Source organism: Orbicella franksi, chromosome 10, assembly GCF_964199315.1.
Source record: "Orbicella franksi chromosome 10, jaOrbFran1.1, whole genome shotgun sequence".
NCBI lineage: Eukaryota > Metazoa > Cnidaria > Anthozoa > Scleractinia > Merulinidae > Orbicella > Orbicella franksi.
Window position 1 is genome coordinate 23,038,741 of NC_138154.1, and position 16,324 is coordinate 23,055,064.

General features: G+C 42.9%; 2 protein-coding genes and 1 pseudogene across 2 annotated transcripts; 1 reads left to right on the top strand and 2 right to left on the bottom strand.

Moving 5' to 3' along the window:
• Nucleotides 1–2,925: 2,925 nt before the first annotated feature.
• On the bottom strand, nt 2,926–7,326 carry LOC145499995 (uncharacterized; annotated as a pseudogene).
• Nucleotides 7,327–7,867: 541 nt separating this feature from the next.
• LOC145499690 (uncharacterized) lies at nt 7,868–9,780 on the top strand. Its single transcript, XM_081479214.1, has one exon. It carries the CDS (start codon nt 7,945–7,947, stop codon nt 9,640–9,642), a length of 1,698 nt encoding a protein of 565 aa, XP_081335340.1. The 5' UTR covers nt 7,868–7,944; the 3' UTR covers nt 9,643–9,780.
• A 14-nt stretch (nt 9,781–9,794) lies between these two features.
• On the bottom strand, nt 9,795–14,585 carry LOC145501754 (uncharacterized). Its single transcript, XM_081481149.1, has 4 exons — nt 12,751–14,585; nt 12,596–12,615; nt 11,864–12,459; nt 9,795–11,740 (listed from the first exon to the last, which is right to left on the bottom strand). The coding sequence occupies exons 1-4, from the start codon at nt 13,332–13,334 to the stop codon at nt 10,067–10,069; spliced, it is 2,874 nt and encodes a 957-aa protein (XP_081337275.1). The 5' UTR covers nt 13,335–14,585; the 3' UTR covers nt 9,795–10,066.
• Nucleotides 14,586–16,324: the final 1,739 nt, after the last annotated feature.

A 16,324-nucleotide genomic window follows, 5' to 3' on the forward strand; every position in this document is an offset into this window, starting at 1 on the left:
ATGGCATCGTATTGTTCCCTCGTCAATTCTCGTTCGGGTTGACCTAGTTTCTTTAAGGAAAACGTGATAACCTTCTAAGAGTCTCCAAGTCAGCCAAGGAATCAGACGCCATCTTGAACTAGACACTCACGCCTGCGCAGTTTGACCGGAATAACAAGAATCTTGTTATCGAAAACGCTGTATCCCAGAGGTCTTCGGTTTCCCGTTCCGCTGGACAAGGGTAACGAAGGCTCTGGGAACGAGATTGGAAGTGGTGGGGGTTACAAGAAAGATCGCGCAGCTCAACAAATAGTGACAAGATGCTTTAAGTTTTTTAGATTTTGTTGTGAAGACGAGGAAGAGTTGACTTTTGACGTGGTGGATTTTAGTTTGTGTTCTCCAAATTTGTTGTTCAAGTTTATCAACTACTTGCAAGACGAATGCAAGCTTGGACATGGTGGGCGTTTAGGCTACATAGATGCCATTTCTGAAATGATCGACTTCAGAAAACTTCATGGCGCGCCGGAGGCAGTTCTTCGAACGTTCTCTGCAACAGAGTTGTACCTCAAGAGAGCGCGAAAGACGGTTGCAAAAATGATGAGATTGCAGTGGATGCAAGATTTTGACATTGAGACACTGGAGGCAAGAGGCCACTGGGCAACAATGGAGGAGTTTTTGGAGGTGGTGAAATTTCATCTGCCGCGTTACGAAAATACCGTGAAGATTTGCAAATCGAGTTCAGCTCAAGTTAACCCTTCAGACTTGACATTTGCCACGAAATTCGTTGCCATTTATCTGTTCATCAAAGTGAAGGGGTCGCGTCCCATGACTTATCAATATTTGACGGTGGACATGATTGCTACAGCTAAGGAAAAGGGTGGATTTATTGATCAGAAAACATTCAAGACTGCTGGAGAGTATGGATTTGACTCTTTGATTCTGACCGATGCAAACATGCAAGTTCTCGATGGCAACATCTCCTACGTCAGACCGCTGCTCAAACCCGAGTGTGATTTCGTTCTCGTCAACAGAAATGGCGGCCAACACGCTAAATTGGGCGAAATTATGAGCAAACTGGTTTTTGATGCTATTGGAAAGTACATTCATCCTACGCGTTATCGCCAAATTGTTGAGACGGAAAGCCTCAATCAGCTCACAGCGAGGAGCAAAGGATTTTGTCGGAAGACCAGAAACACAGTTCCGCTGTTGCCAAAGTTCACTATCAAAAGCGGAGATCGCGCGAAGTTGCTGTGAAGGCTCGCGAGTGTCTACAAAAGCTTCAAGGAAGCAAGGGTTCAGAGGTGGACGAAGATGTACAGGCGAGGTTTGGCGGTTCAACTTCTAGCTCGACACTGTCGGTTGAAACTGTGGAAAAGGCGAGCCTATCTCCCCTCAGGAAGGTTGTAATTCCCACCGAGAACCTGCGAAATCAGAGGAAACTTCATCGGGTGATGAAATTCACGGCAGACGAGGACGATTTTCTCAGGCGAGGAATTAACAGGCACGGACATGGACAATGGACGGCCATTCTGAGAGATTCCGATTTCAAATTTCAAGAGGGAAGAACAGCAGATTCTCTCAAGAAAAGGGCTGGACTCAAAATGCCACTAGTTTAATAACACTACAAACGTGTACAAAGTAGTCAGTCTTAACGTCAAACTCTGTTTATCTTTCAAGTGCATGTACACATAATCATTAAACAATTAGTTGAGTCAATTGCAATCGTAACTTCCACTTTAACTCTTTCTGCGCCTAAACTTGGTACAGTGATATTCGTTTCGTTATTTAGTGTAATTTCTATTTGTGACTGAAGTAATTAAGTAGAGTTTTTCGAGGCCTCTTCTCACTCACTTGACTGTGAGCACGACGCTTTGACCTCTTTCTCGTACTACCTGTAGTGCTGTTGCGCATCAACTCCTCTGAAACCGCCAGGTCGTAAGCGTTTGAACTGGCACGCGACGGCGAGGACGCTGGAGCAGCCCTGGGAAGCGGCGTAATGAACAAGCTTCTTTCGTCGTCACTTTCTGATGCTGTCCCAGCCCGTGTCCCTCCTGTCTCCTGTTGTGAGCCTGTAGGCAAAGGTCCAAGTTCTTCTTTGGTTGGCAAGGCCCCAAAGATACATTTCACCAAATGCTGGCGTCCCCTGTCTAGTAGACCAAGGGAGACGCACGTTCGCCTCCGTTTCTCCAAGGCCTCTTTAGTGCTAAGCGTGCCAAGGTTTTTGTGGTGGTTCTTCAGCTTATCTTCCAATACTTCCCGGTATGCCTCCAACGAATTTCTCGTCGGGGGATGTTGGGTAGAGTGCAAGCGCCTTACACAGTCCTGGAACTCTTTTTCCGTCTCCTTCAGCCACGCACCCTCGAAGGCTTTCCGGGCAGCTTGACGACGCGCGTCTTGTTCGGCTACCGTTCGGGCGCGTGTAAACCTCTCGAGATCTCTCGCGATCGGCGAAGGCGTTGGTTCGTCAGATTCCTCGGGAAGAAGCTCTGCGTTCTGACTAGACACGCCTCTGTCCTTTAACCAGGCTTTACGCTGAACGAAGCGCTCCCGCTCAAACAGGACTTGTCTTTGTTGCTTTGCCTGCTCCGTTTCCAGCATTTGGGTTATCATCCTATGTTGAAGACTCTCTGGCTTCAGCGTTCCAAGCTGGTTTTCCAAGACATCTACGATATTGCCTGATTGGCTGCACAAATCTGACTCACTTTCAATGTCTGGCGCGGCGTCTTGTGGGGTTTCGTCTTCCCTTACAGATTGATTGCTGGTGTCGTCCGCTCCCTGGTCTAAACACAAAGCGCGTAGTTCGTCCTTTTCCTTTTTTTGCAAGATTCCGTCTTCGAGGAAAGATTGCTCTTCGTCTGTTTCAATTGGGTCTTCTTCACCATCATCTCTACGTGTCCTGGCCTTTTCGGTGGCCCAGAGTACGCAGTCCATGGGGTGGTTTCTTAGTCATGTGGCTGCACTCTTTTGTGGGTTTGGCAGGCTACGGAATTCGTACGTGGACAATCGTCTGTCCATGGCAGGCTGGTCGGAAGGACCGAAGTCGAGCTTCCGCTGGGTTGTGATGATCATTGGGCATCTGTTGATAAATGATTTTGCCGCCTGGTATTTGACGTCGTGCGCCGAGTAACCTCCTTGCGTCAACGTTTTCCAGTCGTCGATGTCAAGTGTAGATTCTGTAGCTTCATCTATGAATACCACTTCGGTGAACTTAGAGATCATAGACTTGTTGAATGCTCGTTGTTTAGTCACCGTGGCAACGTTTCCTTGGTGCACAAGGCCCAGGATTGGAAAAAACAGACTTGTTTTACCGCTGTAAGCGTCTCCGACTAAACAAGGCACTTTATCTTTGTGCTTCTTCTTGTTGTAACTAAGCAACTTCAAGAAATCTTCGCAGAAGTTTGAGTGTTCTTCTGGACTTAGGCTGTTTTCGAGGATCTGGTGAAAGTATTTTGGATCTGGTTCTTGCGTCGAGTCAAAGGGAGAAAACGCTCTGGGAGATACTTTTCCAATTTTATCTTCTTGGCTAGCATCGTTCACGAAGGACCTTTCTTTTAGCGACCAACAGACGCCTTGGTTGACTTCGATTAGGTCGTAGTCAGTTACCAGTGGTCTAAACAATTCGCAGTACGGGTCCGCTAATAGCTCCACCACTTTTCTCATTTCTCGAATGAGTCTAGGCTTGAAGAATTCATTGGTGGCAAGAGTATTCATGAACGCGCGGGCCTCACATCTGTACGAAAACGTATACTTTGCCCTGCTTTCCTTTTTTAGACCTTTCCCCTGTAAGTGGCATAACTGAGCTTTTCCATTGCAATGGAAATGTCGTTTACCAGGATTGTCAACTTATCTGAGAACCTCTTCTCGTCGTTTTGCACCATAAGGCTGGGTGGTTGCGCTGCGATGTTCGAGGCTGTGAATCCGAACTTGTCAATTTGTAACTTCGCCTCGATAAGGCGTTCTATCGCGCGCTGGCCAAAGATGATTGAAACTTCTTGTTGATGATGGTAACTCGCACTACATTCTCTTTGCCACAATCTTCCAATTCTTGTGTACTGATTAAGTCGATATCATCGCCAATAACTTTCCTGGCTTCTTGTTTGTAGCAATGCCGATACGATGATAGAACGAGGTCCTGCAAATGTCGGTTTTTGTGGTCTTTTAAAACTTTATAAAGCTCTTTCATGGCAGGACATTCCTTTCCTTCTTGGAATTGAACCTAAAAGGCATAAAGTAGAACGTTTTAAAAACTGTGTTGGAAATTTGCAAGATTTTAACTGGCTGTCTGACTCCTCTAGCCCCTCTGGTTATTCCGGGCAGCCAGCACTTTATTTTATTGCCACGTATTTTGTTTTCCTTAAGACTGTAAACTTATTTAAGTGACTTTTGATAAGTGTTGCTTTCGTTTCTCGAAAACGTTATAATGTGTACACTCATAAATAAACAGTCTGCATGCTAAACAAGATGCTTTACCTGATCGACAATAACGTCTACTCTACAATTCAATAACGCCTTGTGCACGGAAATCGTACTTGCGGGAGCACCGTTTGGTGTCGTTAGTGCGACCCAATAGGAAATCGCAGGGCAAAGGGCTTTGTTGACAGAAGCCAAATTTCCATCGAGCCACTGCTGTGAAGTGGAACTAGGTACTTGGCTTGATTCGAATTCTTCGTAACTGTTGTCACTTTCATCTTCGCTTTCCTGGATACTTCCTTTCTTTTTTTCTTGAGTGCAAATTGCTCTGAAGAAGAACGCTACGTTTGATATACCTGAAAGAAAGTAGGATAATGCGCGTCAAGAATTGAACATGTGTTTTTCAATCTCATTCTGTCATTTCAGCCTTTGAACATTTACAAACCTGAAATCGCTCTATCACAAATATCACGTTTCTGGCAAATCGAGTTCCAAGCCTTTGGCAAAGCCTTTTCTTTCACGTTACAAATGCATTTTGCACTTACAACACTGCATCTCCCACTGATTACGGGAGCCAAGTAACAGATTGCAGCACTCTTGATCTTTTCGCTGTTAAGCTCTCGACATGGTTTCTTTGCTCGCAGCATTTCCTCTGTCGATCGCTGGTTGTAAAAAAAACTACAAGTCTCCCGCTTAAATATCATGGATGGAAACTTGTGACTAAATCTGACAGAGCTGGTGCATACCTTACCATATATGTAATATGTAGAACGTTAAGGTGTCTCACTGGTGACCTTGTGACCGCTACTATGCACGAAAAGCTGGCACCGTTGTCATTTGCCATTGAACCCGAGATCAACGTAAACATTTCAGGTGTTACTGAAACCAAGCGGCTTCTTTACCCTGACAATACTTTTTCCTTTTCAACACGCGTAATGTATAATCTTTCAAATGAAATGTGTTAACGAGGAACCGAGAACAGTAGTGTAATTATCCCAAAAGCCCTGGACTTGTTTTGGGGGCCCTTTCTGCACCTCTAGGATGAAAAGAACTTGTTACTTCAACTAGATGAAGGCGTTTCACGCGGCTCATCAATCCTAATTTGCCACTGATGATGAACCAAGGTCAAATGCAAATCACTAACAGCACCACTGTAATCAAGGGAGCCTTTCTACGTCAACAATAGATTTGTCTTTCCACTTTCTTGATTGCGTTCTCTGGAGAGTTTTCAAGTCATTCAGGCTAATTCACGTCGAACATAAAAATTAGCAGATTATCATAAATTCACTACGTAAACAACTGCTCTCAAAAAGTTTAAAACTGTTTGTAGGAGTCTTTAAAGACTGAACTGATTTAACGAAATGAGCACTCAAAACAAGAAATTTCATACTTTCAATTTGTTGTACAAACATCTCTGAGTTATTTGAAGCTATTTCAGTCAGTCAGAGAAATTTATCAGTCCGGAAAATGCGACTTTTCCGACCCCCAAGTAAAGAGGTTTGAAGCCTTGAAACTTGCAGTATGATTTAACAGCGAGGGGAATACATTAAGCCATGAGGACTTCATTGAGATGACGGAAAAGATGGATTTTCCGGATTTCACGGAAATGTGAATATTAAACAACCATTATTATATTACTTCCCTTTATTCCTGTAAGTATCGTAGATAATATTATAATAATAATATTATATAAGATACTTACAGAAATAAAAGGAAGTAATAAAATAATGGTGTTTAATATTTACATCTCCTTGAAATCCGGAAAATCCGTCTTTTCCACCATCTCAAATGAACTCCTCCTGGCTTAATATATTCCCTTGCTGTTAAATCATACTGCAAGTTCTTTGGCCTCAAACTTCTGTATTTGAGGGGTGGAAAAGATGGATTTTCCGGATTTCACGGAAATGTGAATATTACACAACCATTACTATATTACTTCCCTTTATTCCTGTAAGTATCTTATATAATATTATTAATATAATACTCTATAAGATACTTACAGAAATAAAGGGAAGTAATATAATAATGGTTGTTTAATATTCACTTTTCCGTGAAATCCGGAAAATCCGTCTTTTCCGCCATCTCAAATAAACTCCTCCTGGCTTAATATATTTCCCTTGCTGTTAAATCATACTGCAAGTTTCAATGCTTCAAACTTCTTTACTTGAGGGTCAGAAAAGTCGGATTTTAGGGATTATATTACTGCTCCATTTTTTTGTAAGTATCTTTAGAAACTATACGGTAGAAGTTCCGGTTAGGTTTGTTCCGTTTGGTTTGCAAGTATAACCCCAATAACTTGTAGTCGTTTGGCCCTTATCATCAGTTGAAAATTTTGCATCAAAGTTTGGGAGAGAGCACGCCAGTAGGTCGCAAATCTGATCGGTAAATGGTCTGAAGGAGTGATACTTGAGCCAAAGAGGAAAAGGAACAAAAAATTTTGGGAAACGATCCTCCACATTTCCCAAAATTTTTACAGGGTTTATTTTACTGCCTTCGAGAACATCAAAGTGCTCTAGATTTTGAAGCTTGGTTCTATTTTACCTAAACGTTTAATAGATGCTTTTTTAGCTTTAAAGCTGAACTTGTTGGTTTATTTTTCACAAATTTTAAGTTTTTTCGGCTGTTCCGATATTTGTAAAGGAACGTTCCTCTGGGATCGAGTGTTCCTCATTTTTGTGTTCCTATTAACCTTAAGAGGACCAGCTTTTTACAGAGTAGGAACATAGCGTTCACTGTAAGGTAAGACAAGAACATTTTGTTCCGAGTTGTCAACTGCAAGTGGAACAAATTGTTCCCAAATGAGTGATTTAGGACTGTTTTGTTCCGAGTTCCTTTTTGTACATGGAACACATTGTTCCTAACTTGATAAATTGGGTCTGTTTTGTTCCGAGTTCCTATTTGTGCATGGAACACATTGTTCCTAACTTGATAAATTAGGACTGTTTTGTTCCGAGTTCCTACTTGTGCATGGAACACATTGTTCCTAACTTGATAAATTAGGACTGTTTTGTTCCGAGTTCCTATTTGTGCATGAAACACATTGTTCCTAACTTGATAAATTGGGTCTGTTTTGTTCCGAGTTCCTATTTGTGCATGAAACACATTGTTCCTAACTTGATAAATTGGGTCTGTATTGTTCCGAGTTCCTATTTGTGCATGGAACACATTGTTCCTAACTTGATAAATTAGGTCTGTTTTGTTCCGAGTTCCTATTTGTGCGTGGAACACATTGTTCCGAAATTAATAAAGAAAGACTGTGTTATTCCGATTTTGCTATCTGTGAATGGAATATATTGTTCCGAAATTGGTCATTAGGAACAAGTTTTGGACTTTATTGTTCCGATTTATCGATCCGTTAACTATGCATTGTGTCACTGAATAGGCGTGTACAGACCTGCCTGGGCAAGTTTGGGTTGTATCTCACTGTCATGAATTTTACACAATAGTAATGAGTGTGGGCAAGCAAGGGCCTGTTTTGGCAAGTTGAAACGTCCTTTTGTTTCGGCTAAGATTTAAAGGCGATTGTGCTAGCCACATGTTGTTTAAAGGGAAAAAATGAGCAAGAAGTGCAAAGTCAATTGGTCAGATGTCCAAGGAGCATCACCCAAACCAAAGCGGCTTCACTTGGAAAAGGATGAAGCAGACAGCTTTTACCATTGCCCGATACAAGAGTGTGAACATGATGGATTTCAAAGTCAGAGAGGCTGTAGAAAACACGTTAGCACTAAACACAGTTGGTTCTTTTCTTTTGACGAAAGGCCCGATTCTAAACAAGTAACAAAGTCGCTGACGATTGGAAGAAATGAAGATGAGACAAGCGAGACCACAAAGCACAACGTGAAGTTACTTTCTTCATTTCCATTATCATGTAACATTGGCGAAGTATTCACGAAATGGTTGACAGGAAGTGCTGGCGGTTGTAAGAAAGATCGTGCCGCTCAACAGATAGTGACAAGGTGCTTCAAGTTTCTTAGATTTTGCTGTGAAGATGAAGAGGAGTTAACATTTGAAGTGGTCGACTTTAGTTTGTGTTCTCCAAATCTGTTGTTTAAATTTATCGACTACTTACAAGATGAATGTAAGCTCGGTCATGGTGGACGTTTGGGCTACATAGATGCTATTTCTGAATTGATCGACTTCAGAAAACTTCATGGCGCATCAGAAGCAGTTCTAAGAAAGTTCTCTACGACAGAGTTGTACCTCAAGAGAGCCCGAAAAACAGTTGCAAAGATGATGAGATTGCAGTGGACACAAGATTTAGACATCGAGACTCTGGAAGCAAGAGGGCACTGGGCAACAATGGAGGAGTTATTGGAGGTGGTGAAATTTCATCTGCCGCGTTACGAAAATACCGTGAAAATGTGCAAAACCAGTCCAGCCCAAGTGAACCCCTCAGACCTAACATTTGCCACAAAATTTGTAGCCATGTATCTGTTCATCAAGGTGAAGGGATCGCGGCCCATGACGTACCAATATTTGACGGTGGACATGATTGCCACAGCTAAGGAAAACGGTGGATTTATCGATCAGAAAACGTTCAAGACGGCTGGAAAATATGGCTTCGATTCTTTGATTCTGACCGACGCAAACATGCACGTTCTTAACGGCTACATCTCGAACGTTAGACCGTTGCTTAAGCCCCAGTGTGATTTCGTTCTCGTCACCAGAAATGGAGGTCAGCATGGCAAACTGGGCGAAACTATGAGCAAACTGGTTTTTGATGCAATTGGAAAATACATTCATCCCACACGTTATCGCCAAATCGTCGAAACGCAAAGTCTCAATCAGCTCACTAGCGAAGAGCAAAGGTTTTTGTCTGAGGACCAGAAACACAGTTCTGCGGTTGCTAAAGTTCACTATCAAAAGCAACGATCGCGAGAAGTTGCCCTGAAGGGTCACGAGTGTCTTCAAAAACTTCAAGGTACCAAGGGTTCCGAGGTAGACGATGACGTACACGCAAGACTTGGCGGTTCAACGTCCAGCTCCGGGCCTTCAGTTGAGACAGCTCAGAATAAAAACAGCTCGACCCCCATAAAGGATACCCTGCCTAAGAGAAACTTGCACCTTCAGAGGAAAACTCGTCATGTTTTAAAATTCTCGAAAGAAGAGGATGATTTTCTGAAGGAAGGGATAACTAAGCACGGGTTTGGACAGTGGACAGCTATTTTGAGAGATTCCGATTTCGCATTTCAAGACGGAAGAACGGCGGACTCTCTAAAGAAAAGGGCCGGAATGAAAATGTCGCTAGTTTGATAAAGAGACTGGAAAAGTGTGGACACTGACTTTCAATGCAAAGCTGATGGGTGTAAGCAGAGTTTGTTGTACACAAAACAGACAAAAATCAATTGCTTTATTGTAAATGCATCTTCCTGTCTCCAGATGACAGCAAACTCAACAATGTTATATTCTTTTGGAACTGGCCTATCGCCACTGTCAATATCACTGTAGCATAACGACTGTCTAGTTCACAGTGCTTTCAAGAACTATAATCTCTTAATGTAACTAATAGCCATAATATTTTTCCTTTAATTCACATCGTGTGCAAAATAGTCAAACGTAGCATAAGCGCAACGTGGTATTCCTTAACAATGCACACACTAATACATGTGCAAATATGAACATAGAAAGAATAAGTCGCACGCAAGCTGTCTTATTACAAGCCCATGAAACTACCAATCTACGGTTGCGTACTAGTCTGCATAAAACGAGTCAGGGTCATTTGCTTCTTGGATGGATGCGCCTGGCTTTGAAAGTGCGGCCTCTTCACTGACGTAGCTGCTACAGGGTTGTGAGCTCGAGCAATGCCTGGGGACGGTGGACAGATAGCTTCCACGTCGTCATTCGGAATGTACATTGGTGTCTTTGGTGCCGCCGACCAACATTCTTCGTCGTCTTCGTCTGAGCTCCTGCTTCTGGCAGGCAGATTTGCTGGACGCTGGCTGGGTGGGAAGACTCTCACTGGCAGCGGAGAGAACAGGTCTCGTATGAAATTCACGCAAGAACGGTCTACCAGCTCGTTGCTAAGGCAGAGCCTCTTGCGTTCTGCCAGGGCAGCCGGTAGTTTCAGCGTTCCATGACGCTCGTGATAACAGCGCAGTTTTTCGCAATTGATTTCCAGGAGACTTTGCATCACTCTTCGTTCTTCTTCGTCTCTTGGATCTTCCATTCTTTCGCTTTGCTCAGCCATTTCCTTCTCCATAGCTAAAAGCCACGGCTTCCCAAATGCTGTTCTGATCCTTTCCTGTTCCTGATCTTCTTGAAAGGCAGCGAGGTCCCTTCGAATCGGTGTGGGCAGCGGCTCGTTATGGTCGTGCGGGAGCAACGACACGTGCTCCACCGACACTCCCCTCGTTTGTAAGAAGTGTTGCCTCTTCTTATAGCACCTTTCTTCAACCCTTTTCAGCCTTTCCTTTGCAGCGAGACGACTTTCTAACATGTGGCTCAGTTGGCGGTGACGTAGAGAGCCAGGTGAGCATTGTGCCAGCCTAGCTTTCAAGGTCGTCAGGGTCTCGTCTTCATCGGAATCGCCGACATCTTCAATGGCGTCCTCTTCAGAGCTTTCTTCTCGGGATTGCGGTTCTGTCAGAAGGCCGCAACTCTGTTCTCGTCTACAATCGCCCTGGGCGGTTTCGTCGACTTCTTCGTCTATTAAAGAAACGCTCAAAATGTTGCGCAACTCCTCCTCAGGCATACCACTTTCGTGCACAGTGGGCATTGTACTGGCCTGACTGCTCGGGCTGTCTCCTACGATATTGTGCGCCCACACAATGCAATCCATAGCATGTTTCCTCAGCCACTTGTTTGTTTCAGGTTCGACACGAGGAAGACTCTTGAAGTGGTACTTGCGCAGGCGTTTGTCCATAGCTTGATTGTGAGCTGCACCAAAATCCATTTCCACCTGGCAAGTTATGTACATGGTCGCAGTGCAATGGAAACCTTGAGCCTTTTTCCACTTCGCGTCGTGCGACGTGAAGCCCCCTTGACATATGATTTTCCAGTCATCTATGTCGAGCAGGGTGGCATATGCCTCGTCTAGGAAGATAACCTCTGTCAGGTTGTCGATCATAGCCTTGTTGAAACTCTTTTGCTTCGTGACGCGAGCAATTCGGCTTAGGGGAATGATCTGAAAAACAGGTGAGAAGAGGCTGGTCTTTCCGCTGTCAGCTGAGCCAATAGCACACAGCACAGGCTGTTTGTGTTCTTTGGGACGGAACAACGCCAGGAAATCTGCACAAAACTGCCGAATTTCATCTTCTGTTAGGCTGTTCCTTAGGATTGCCTCAAAATATCTTGGCTCCGGGTCCTTGAGTCGGTCGTAGTCCACAAACGCGCGTGGAGTTGTGAGACCCTTCTGTTGAAAAGAGCCAAAACAAAAGCACATCAGACAGTGCTACAGATCGTAAAAGATTGGGTTTGAAAATTTGATTGTATCTTCTTATTTAAATGTTAAAACAGTCCAGTGTATTCTTCTCACCTGAGATTCTGAGATAATCCCTTGGACGAACGACCCAGAGGAAAAGCTCCAAAACCACCCGTCTTGTACTTCGATCAGGTCTCTGTCAATCTTAATTTGGCGTATGAAAGAGCTTTCTGGCTCGCTTAGTATGGGCAGAACACGTTGAATATGCTGGACCAGACGGTCTTTGAACGCTTCGTTTCCCATTAGGCTGTGGAGGAACGTTTTCATGGTACACAGATATTGGAACGTGAACTGCGATTTGGCCGCCAGTTTGTACACCACGCCGCGATACACAGCATACTGCAGCTTTTTCATCACAATTTGTATATCGTTGCACAGGACTGTTACTGGACAGGATAGGGGTTTGTGCAGCGGATCTGGTAGTGCTGTCTGCGATGTACTTTGCAGGTTGTTATCAAATCCAAAGGTGTCTAACACGAGACCAGCTCGGCGTAATTCCGAAACGGATGCTGCCATCATCGTTTGAAAACTCTCAAGAACGACACGAAGGCGAACGACATTTTCCGTCGGCGCTGACTCTTGGGATTCTTCGTGGAAGTCACCATGAAGCTCCTCTTGCAGAGCCCTGCCAATCAAAACAAAAGGTTTTGCTTACGTAAGGCAATGCAATATCTCCCTGGTATTACTTTGTGAAAGTGAACTGCTGAAATCAAACTCGCGATGTTTTGAAAATGAGAAGATACAAATTGATCAATTATCGATAATCGAATAACAGTCTCTTTTCACCGGGCAATGAAGCATGATTACTTTGATTTTTCAATGATGAATAGCATTTTTTACCTTTCTGACTATTTATGTTTGTTTATTATATATTTACTTTCATTAGCGTGCAATTTAACAGAAATTCAAAGAATATAAATTGGTCAAATTAATCCACTCACCCGAGGCAATGCTGGTACGATGACTCCACTAGTTGCATTAAGCAGAGGTTTTTGTGGTCCTTAAACACTTGACACAGCTGATTCAGGTTATGACAGCAGTTTTTCTTTCGTGACGCCCTTGATGCATAATATTCCAAACCGCAACTTGCGACAGCTCTTTGGATTCTAAGTGCATTAATGACCGAGCCATTGTTTGTTTGGCAAGCCACCCAGTAAGATATGGCTGGGAATGTTTGCTTTCCCGGCGATGAAAGCTGGGACGCATTGACGGGCGATTCGTCATTCGATTCGTCACTCTCTCTGGTCTCCTGCAATTGTGGCCTTTTTCGCTTCTTGCTGTCCAATGTTGACGTACTTATCGCCGAAAAAAAGAAGCAAATTTCCGCCAATTTTGACAAGGTTAAATCGCATTCGTCGCGTTTCTCGCATATCCAGTTCCATGCTCTTTCTATTTCGGCGTCGCTAACCCGCCAAACGCACTTAAAAGCAACAACCGAACACAGCTTTTCAACCCTCGCAACTATCTCGCACTCCGCCTTATCTCTTATTGCCTTGCTATTTAACTGAGAGCAAGGTTTGCTCATCTTGCCACATGAACATGAGCATGAACTGAGCCGTTTGAAGTTCTGACTACCCTTAAATACTGTTCCGTCACAAACATGAACAAATTTTCATTCTCAAACCCGCCGGAGAGAATAGCAGAGCAAATCACAGGTGAAAGATTGAGAACTCCATTTGATCACCACCAATAGCTTTGCAATATTCTTTTTCTCTAAATTCTTTCGTTGAGCTCAAAAACAAATAATGGCTTTCACCTAAACACTCCACAATACAAATCTCCAAAACAAGTTAATGCTTTAATACATTTGATGAAGAAAAGATTACATAAGCGTTATGTAACCTATCAATAACTTTGATATTTCTGACAAATTTCTTGTGGTTAGTTCCTTTTGAAAATAATAACGGAAAAAAGCTGATAAAGTTAAACAAATGTATTCATGCGTATGTGATGTGATGAACAATAATAAGTTGATGAGGTGAATCTTACTCTGTTGTTGGCGTGTATACTGGGTATGGCGTATACTACGGATATGGCCAGAGTTGATTAACAAATTTACTCAAACCCGCTATATACGCTTAAACCGGTATATACGCCAACAACAGAGATAGATCATTGCAACAACTCATTAGCATGCAGTAGGCACATTTCACTCTGTACATGGCGTGTTTACCGGGTTTAGCGTATAAAGCGTATATGAGATGAATTAATTAACATCAACTACTACTACTACTACTACTACTACTACTACTACTACTACTACTGCTACTACTACTACTACTACTAATAATAATAATTAATTTTATTTATTATTATTATTATTATTATTATTAGTAGTAGTAGTAGTAGTAGTAGTTGATGTTAATTAATTCATCTCATATACGCTTTATACGCTAAACCCGGTAAACACGCCATGTACAGAGTGAAATGTGCCTACTGCATGCTAATGAGTTGTTGCAATGATCTTTCTCTGTTGTTGGCGTATATACCGGTTTAAGCGTATATAGCGGGTTTGAGTAAATTTGTTAATCAACTCTGGCCATATCCGTAGTATACGCCATACCCAGTATACACGCCAACAACAGAGTAAGATTCACTTCATCAACTTACCTTTCATTTTTACTGTAAGTATTTTGATACTTACAGATCAAAACGTGATAGGGAACAGAAATTTTGGGAAACGATCCTTGCTTGCTTGCTTCCTTGCTTCCTTGCTTCCTTGCTTCCTTGCTTCCTTGCTTCCTTGCTTCCTTGCTTCCTTGCTTCCTTGCTTCCTTGCTTCCTTGCTTCCTTGCTTCCTTGCTTCCTTGCTTCCTTGCTTCCTTGCTTCCTTGCTTCCTTGCTTCCTTGCTTCCTTGCTTCCTTGCTTCCTTGCTTCCTTGCTTCCTTGCTTCCTTGCTTCCTTGCTTCCTTGCTTCCTTGCTTCCTTGCTTCCTTGCTTCCTTGCTTCCTTGCTTCCTTGCTTCCTTGCTTCCTTGCTTCCTTGCTTCCTTGCTTCCTTGCTTCCTTGCTTCCTTGCTTCCTTGCTTCCTTGCTTCCTTGCTTCCTTGCTTCCTTGCTTCCTTGCTTCCTTGCTTCCTTGCTTCCTTGCTTCCTTGCTTCCTTGCTTCCTTGCTTCCTTGCTTCCTTGCTTCCTTGCTTCCTTGCTTCCTTGCTTCCTTGCTTCCTTGCTTCCTTGCTTCCTTGCTTCCTTGCTTCCTTGCTTCCTTGCTTCCTTGCTTCCTTGCTTCCTTGCTTCCTTGCTTCCTTGCTTCCTTGCTTCCTTGCTTCCTTGTTTCCTTGCTTCCTTGCTTGCTTGCTTGCTTGCTTGCTTGCTTCCTTGCTTGCTTGCTTGCTTGCTTGCTTGCTTCCTTGCTTCCTTGCTTCCTTGCTTCTTTGCTTCCTTCCTTGCTTGCTTCCTTCCTTGCTTGCTTGCTTGCTTGCTTGCTTGCTTGCTTCCTTTCTTCCTTCCTTCCTTCCTTCGTCCGTCCGTCCATTCGTTTGTTCATTTGTTCGTTCGTTCGTTCATTCATTCATTTATTCATTCATTTATATTGACAAAGCTCAATGATTGCATAATACCATTACAGCTGGACTTTTTCACCAGATGACTCACTCGCCTTTTGACAGGTAGCCCATAAATATAACACAGACCCTCATTAACCTGTCACCTATCTCCATATTAATTTTATGATCGTTGACAGCATAATGGAGTTTTTCCCTTTTATTTAATATTTTCTTTTTTCTTTTTTAACTCAGAGACCAACCTGTACTTCATAGTAATAACTTCTTTAACAAAGGATCAGCTTATGAGCCATTAGCTTTTAGTTTCGTTATGCCAATGAATCCCGAATTAGTCTAAGCAGCTGCAAGTATGCGTGATGTTGACCTGTTTGTTGCTTTCAGTTGATGGAAGAGTGCTAGATATATTTAATTTGCATTTGGCAGCAATTTTACCTGATGACTTAAAAAGTTATAATTGGCAAAACTTTGAGTAACTTTGAAGAAAAAAAAAAAAACACGGCCATTTTAGCCGCCTCCTCTTTTTCTAAAAATCCATTTCTATAGTAATCACTCGATGTTCAGTTGCATTGACCTAATATCGAGCAGCTGCCTCAGTCCGTTCTGGGAGGAGGAGGAGGAGAAGAAGAAGGAAAAACTGTTTTCTCCCTAACACTTAATTTCAGATGTTATCAGGCTGAATTAAAAATGAACTACAGATCGTATATTACGGAATGTAGTTAGACGCTACAGATAACGAACGCCACAGTTCGAATCCACAGGTTTAATCATTGCACGCATAAGCGCGCGAGAGTGAGTGAGTGAGAGAGTGAGTGAGTGAGTGTGTGATTCAGCTGAAAAATAAACAAGGCAAAATACCTAAAAACAAAAATATAACTACACTAAATTGATAGCGGAGTAAAATGAACTTACGGCAAACTGTGACGAGTCCAACAGGATTAAACTTTTCAGGATAATAATTCAGAAGCTCACAACAAGTGAAATGCTAGGTAAACTGCGGTAGAAAGCGGAGAA

Excerpts from the sequence above, each read along its gene's own strand:
- LOC145501754 (XM_081481149.1), bottom strand. The coding sequence starts at position 13,334 with ATGAGCAAACCTTGCTCTCAGTTAAATAGCAAGGCAATAAGAGATAAG. Across the intron at positions 12,616-12,750 it reads TCGTACCAGCATTGCCTCGG|TAATCATGCTTCATTGCCCG; the intron begins GTGAGTGGATTA and ends GAAAAATCAAAG. Across the intron at positions 12,460-12,595 it reads TAATCATGCTTCATTGCCCG|CAAAACCTTTTGTTTTGATT; the intron begins GTGAAAAGAGAC and ends GCCTTACGTAAG.
- LOC145499690 (XM_081479214.1), top strand. The coding sequence starts at position 7,945 with ATGAGCAAGAAGTGCAAAGTCAATTGGTCAGATGTCCAAGGAGCATCA.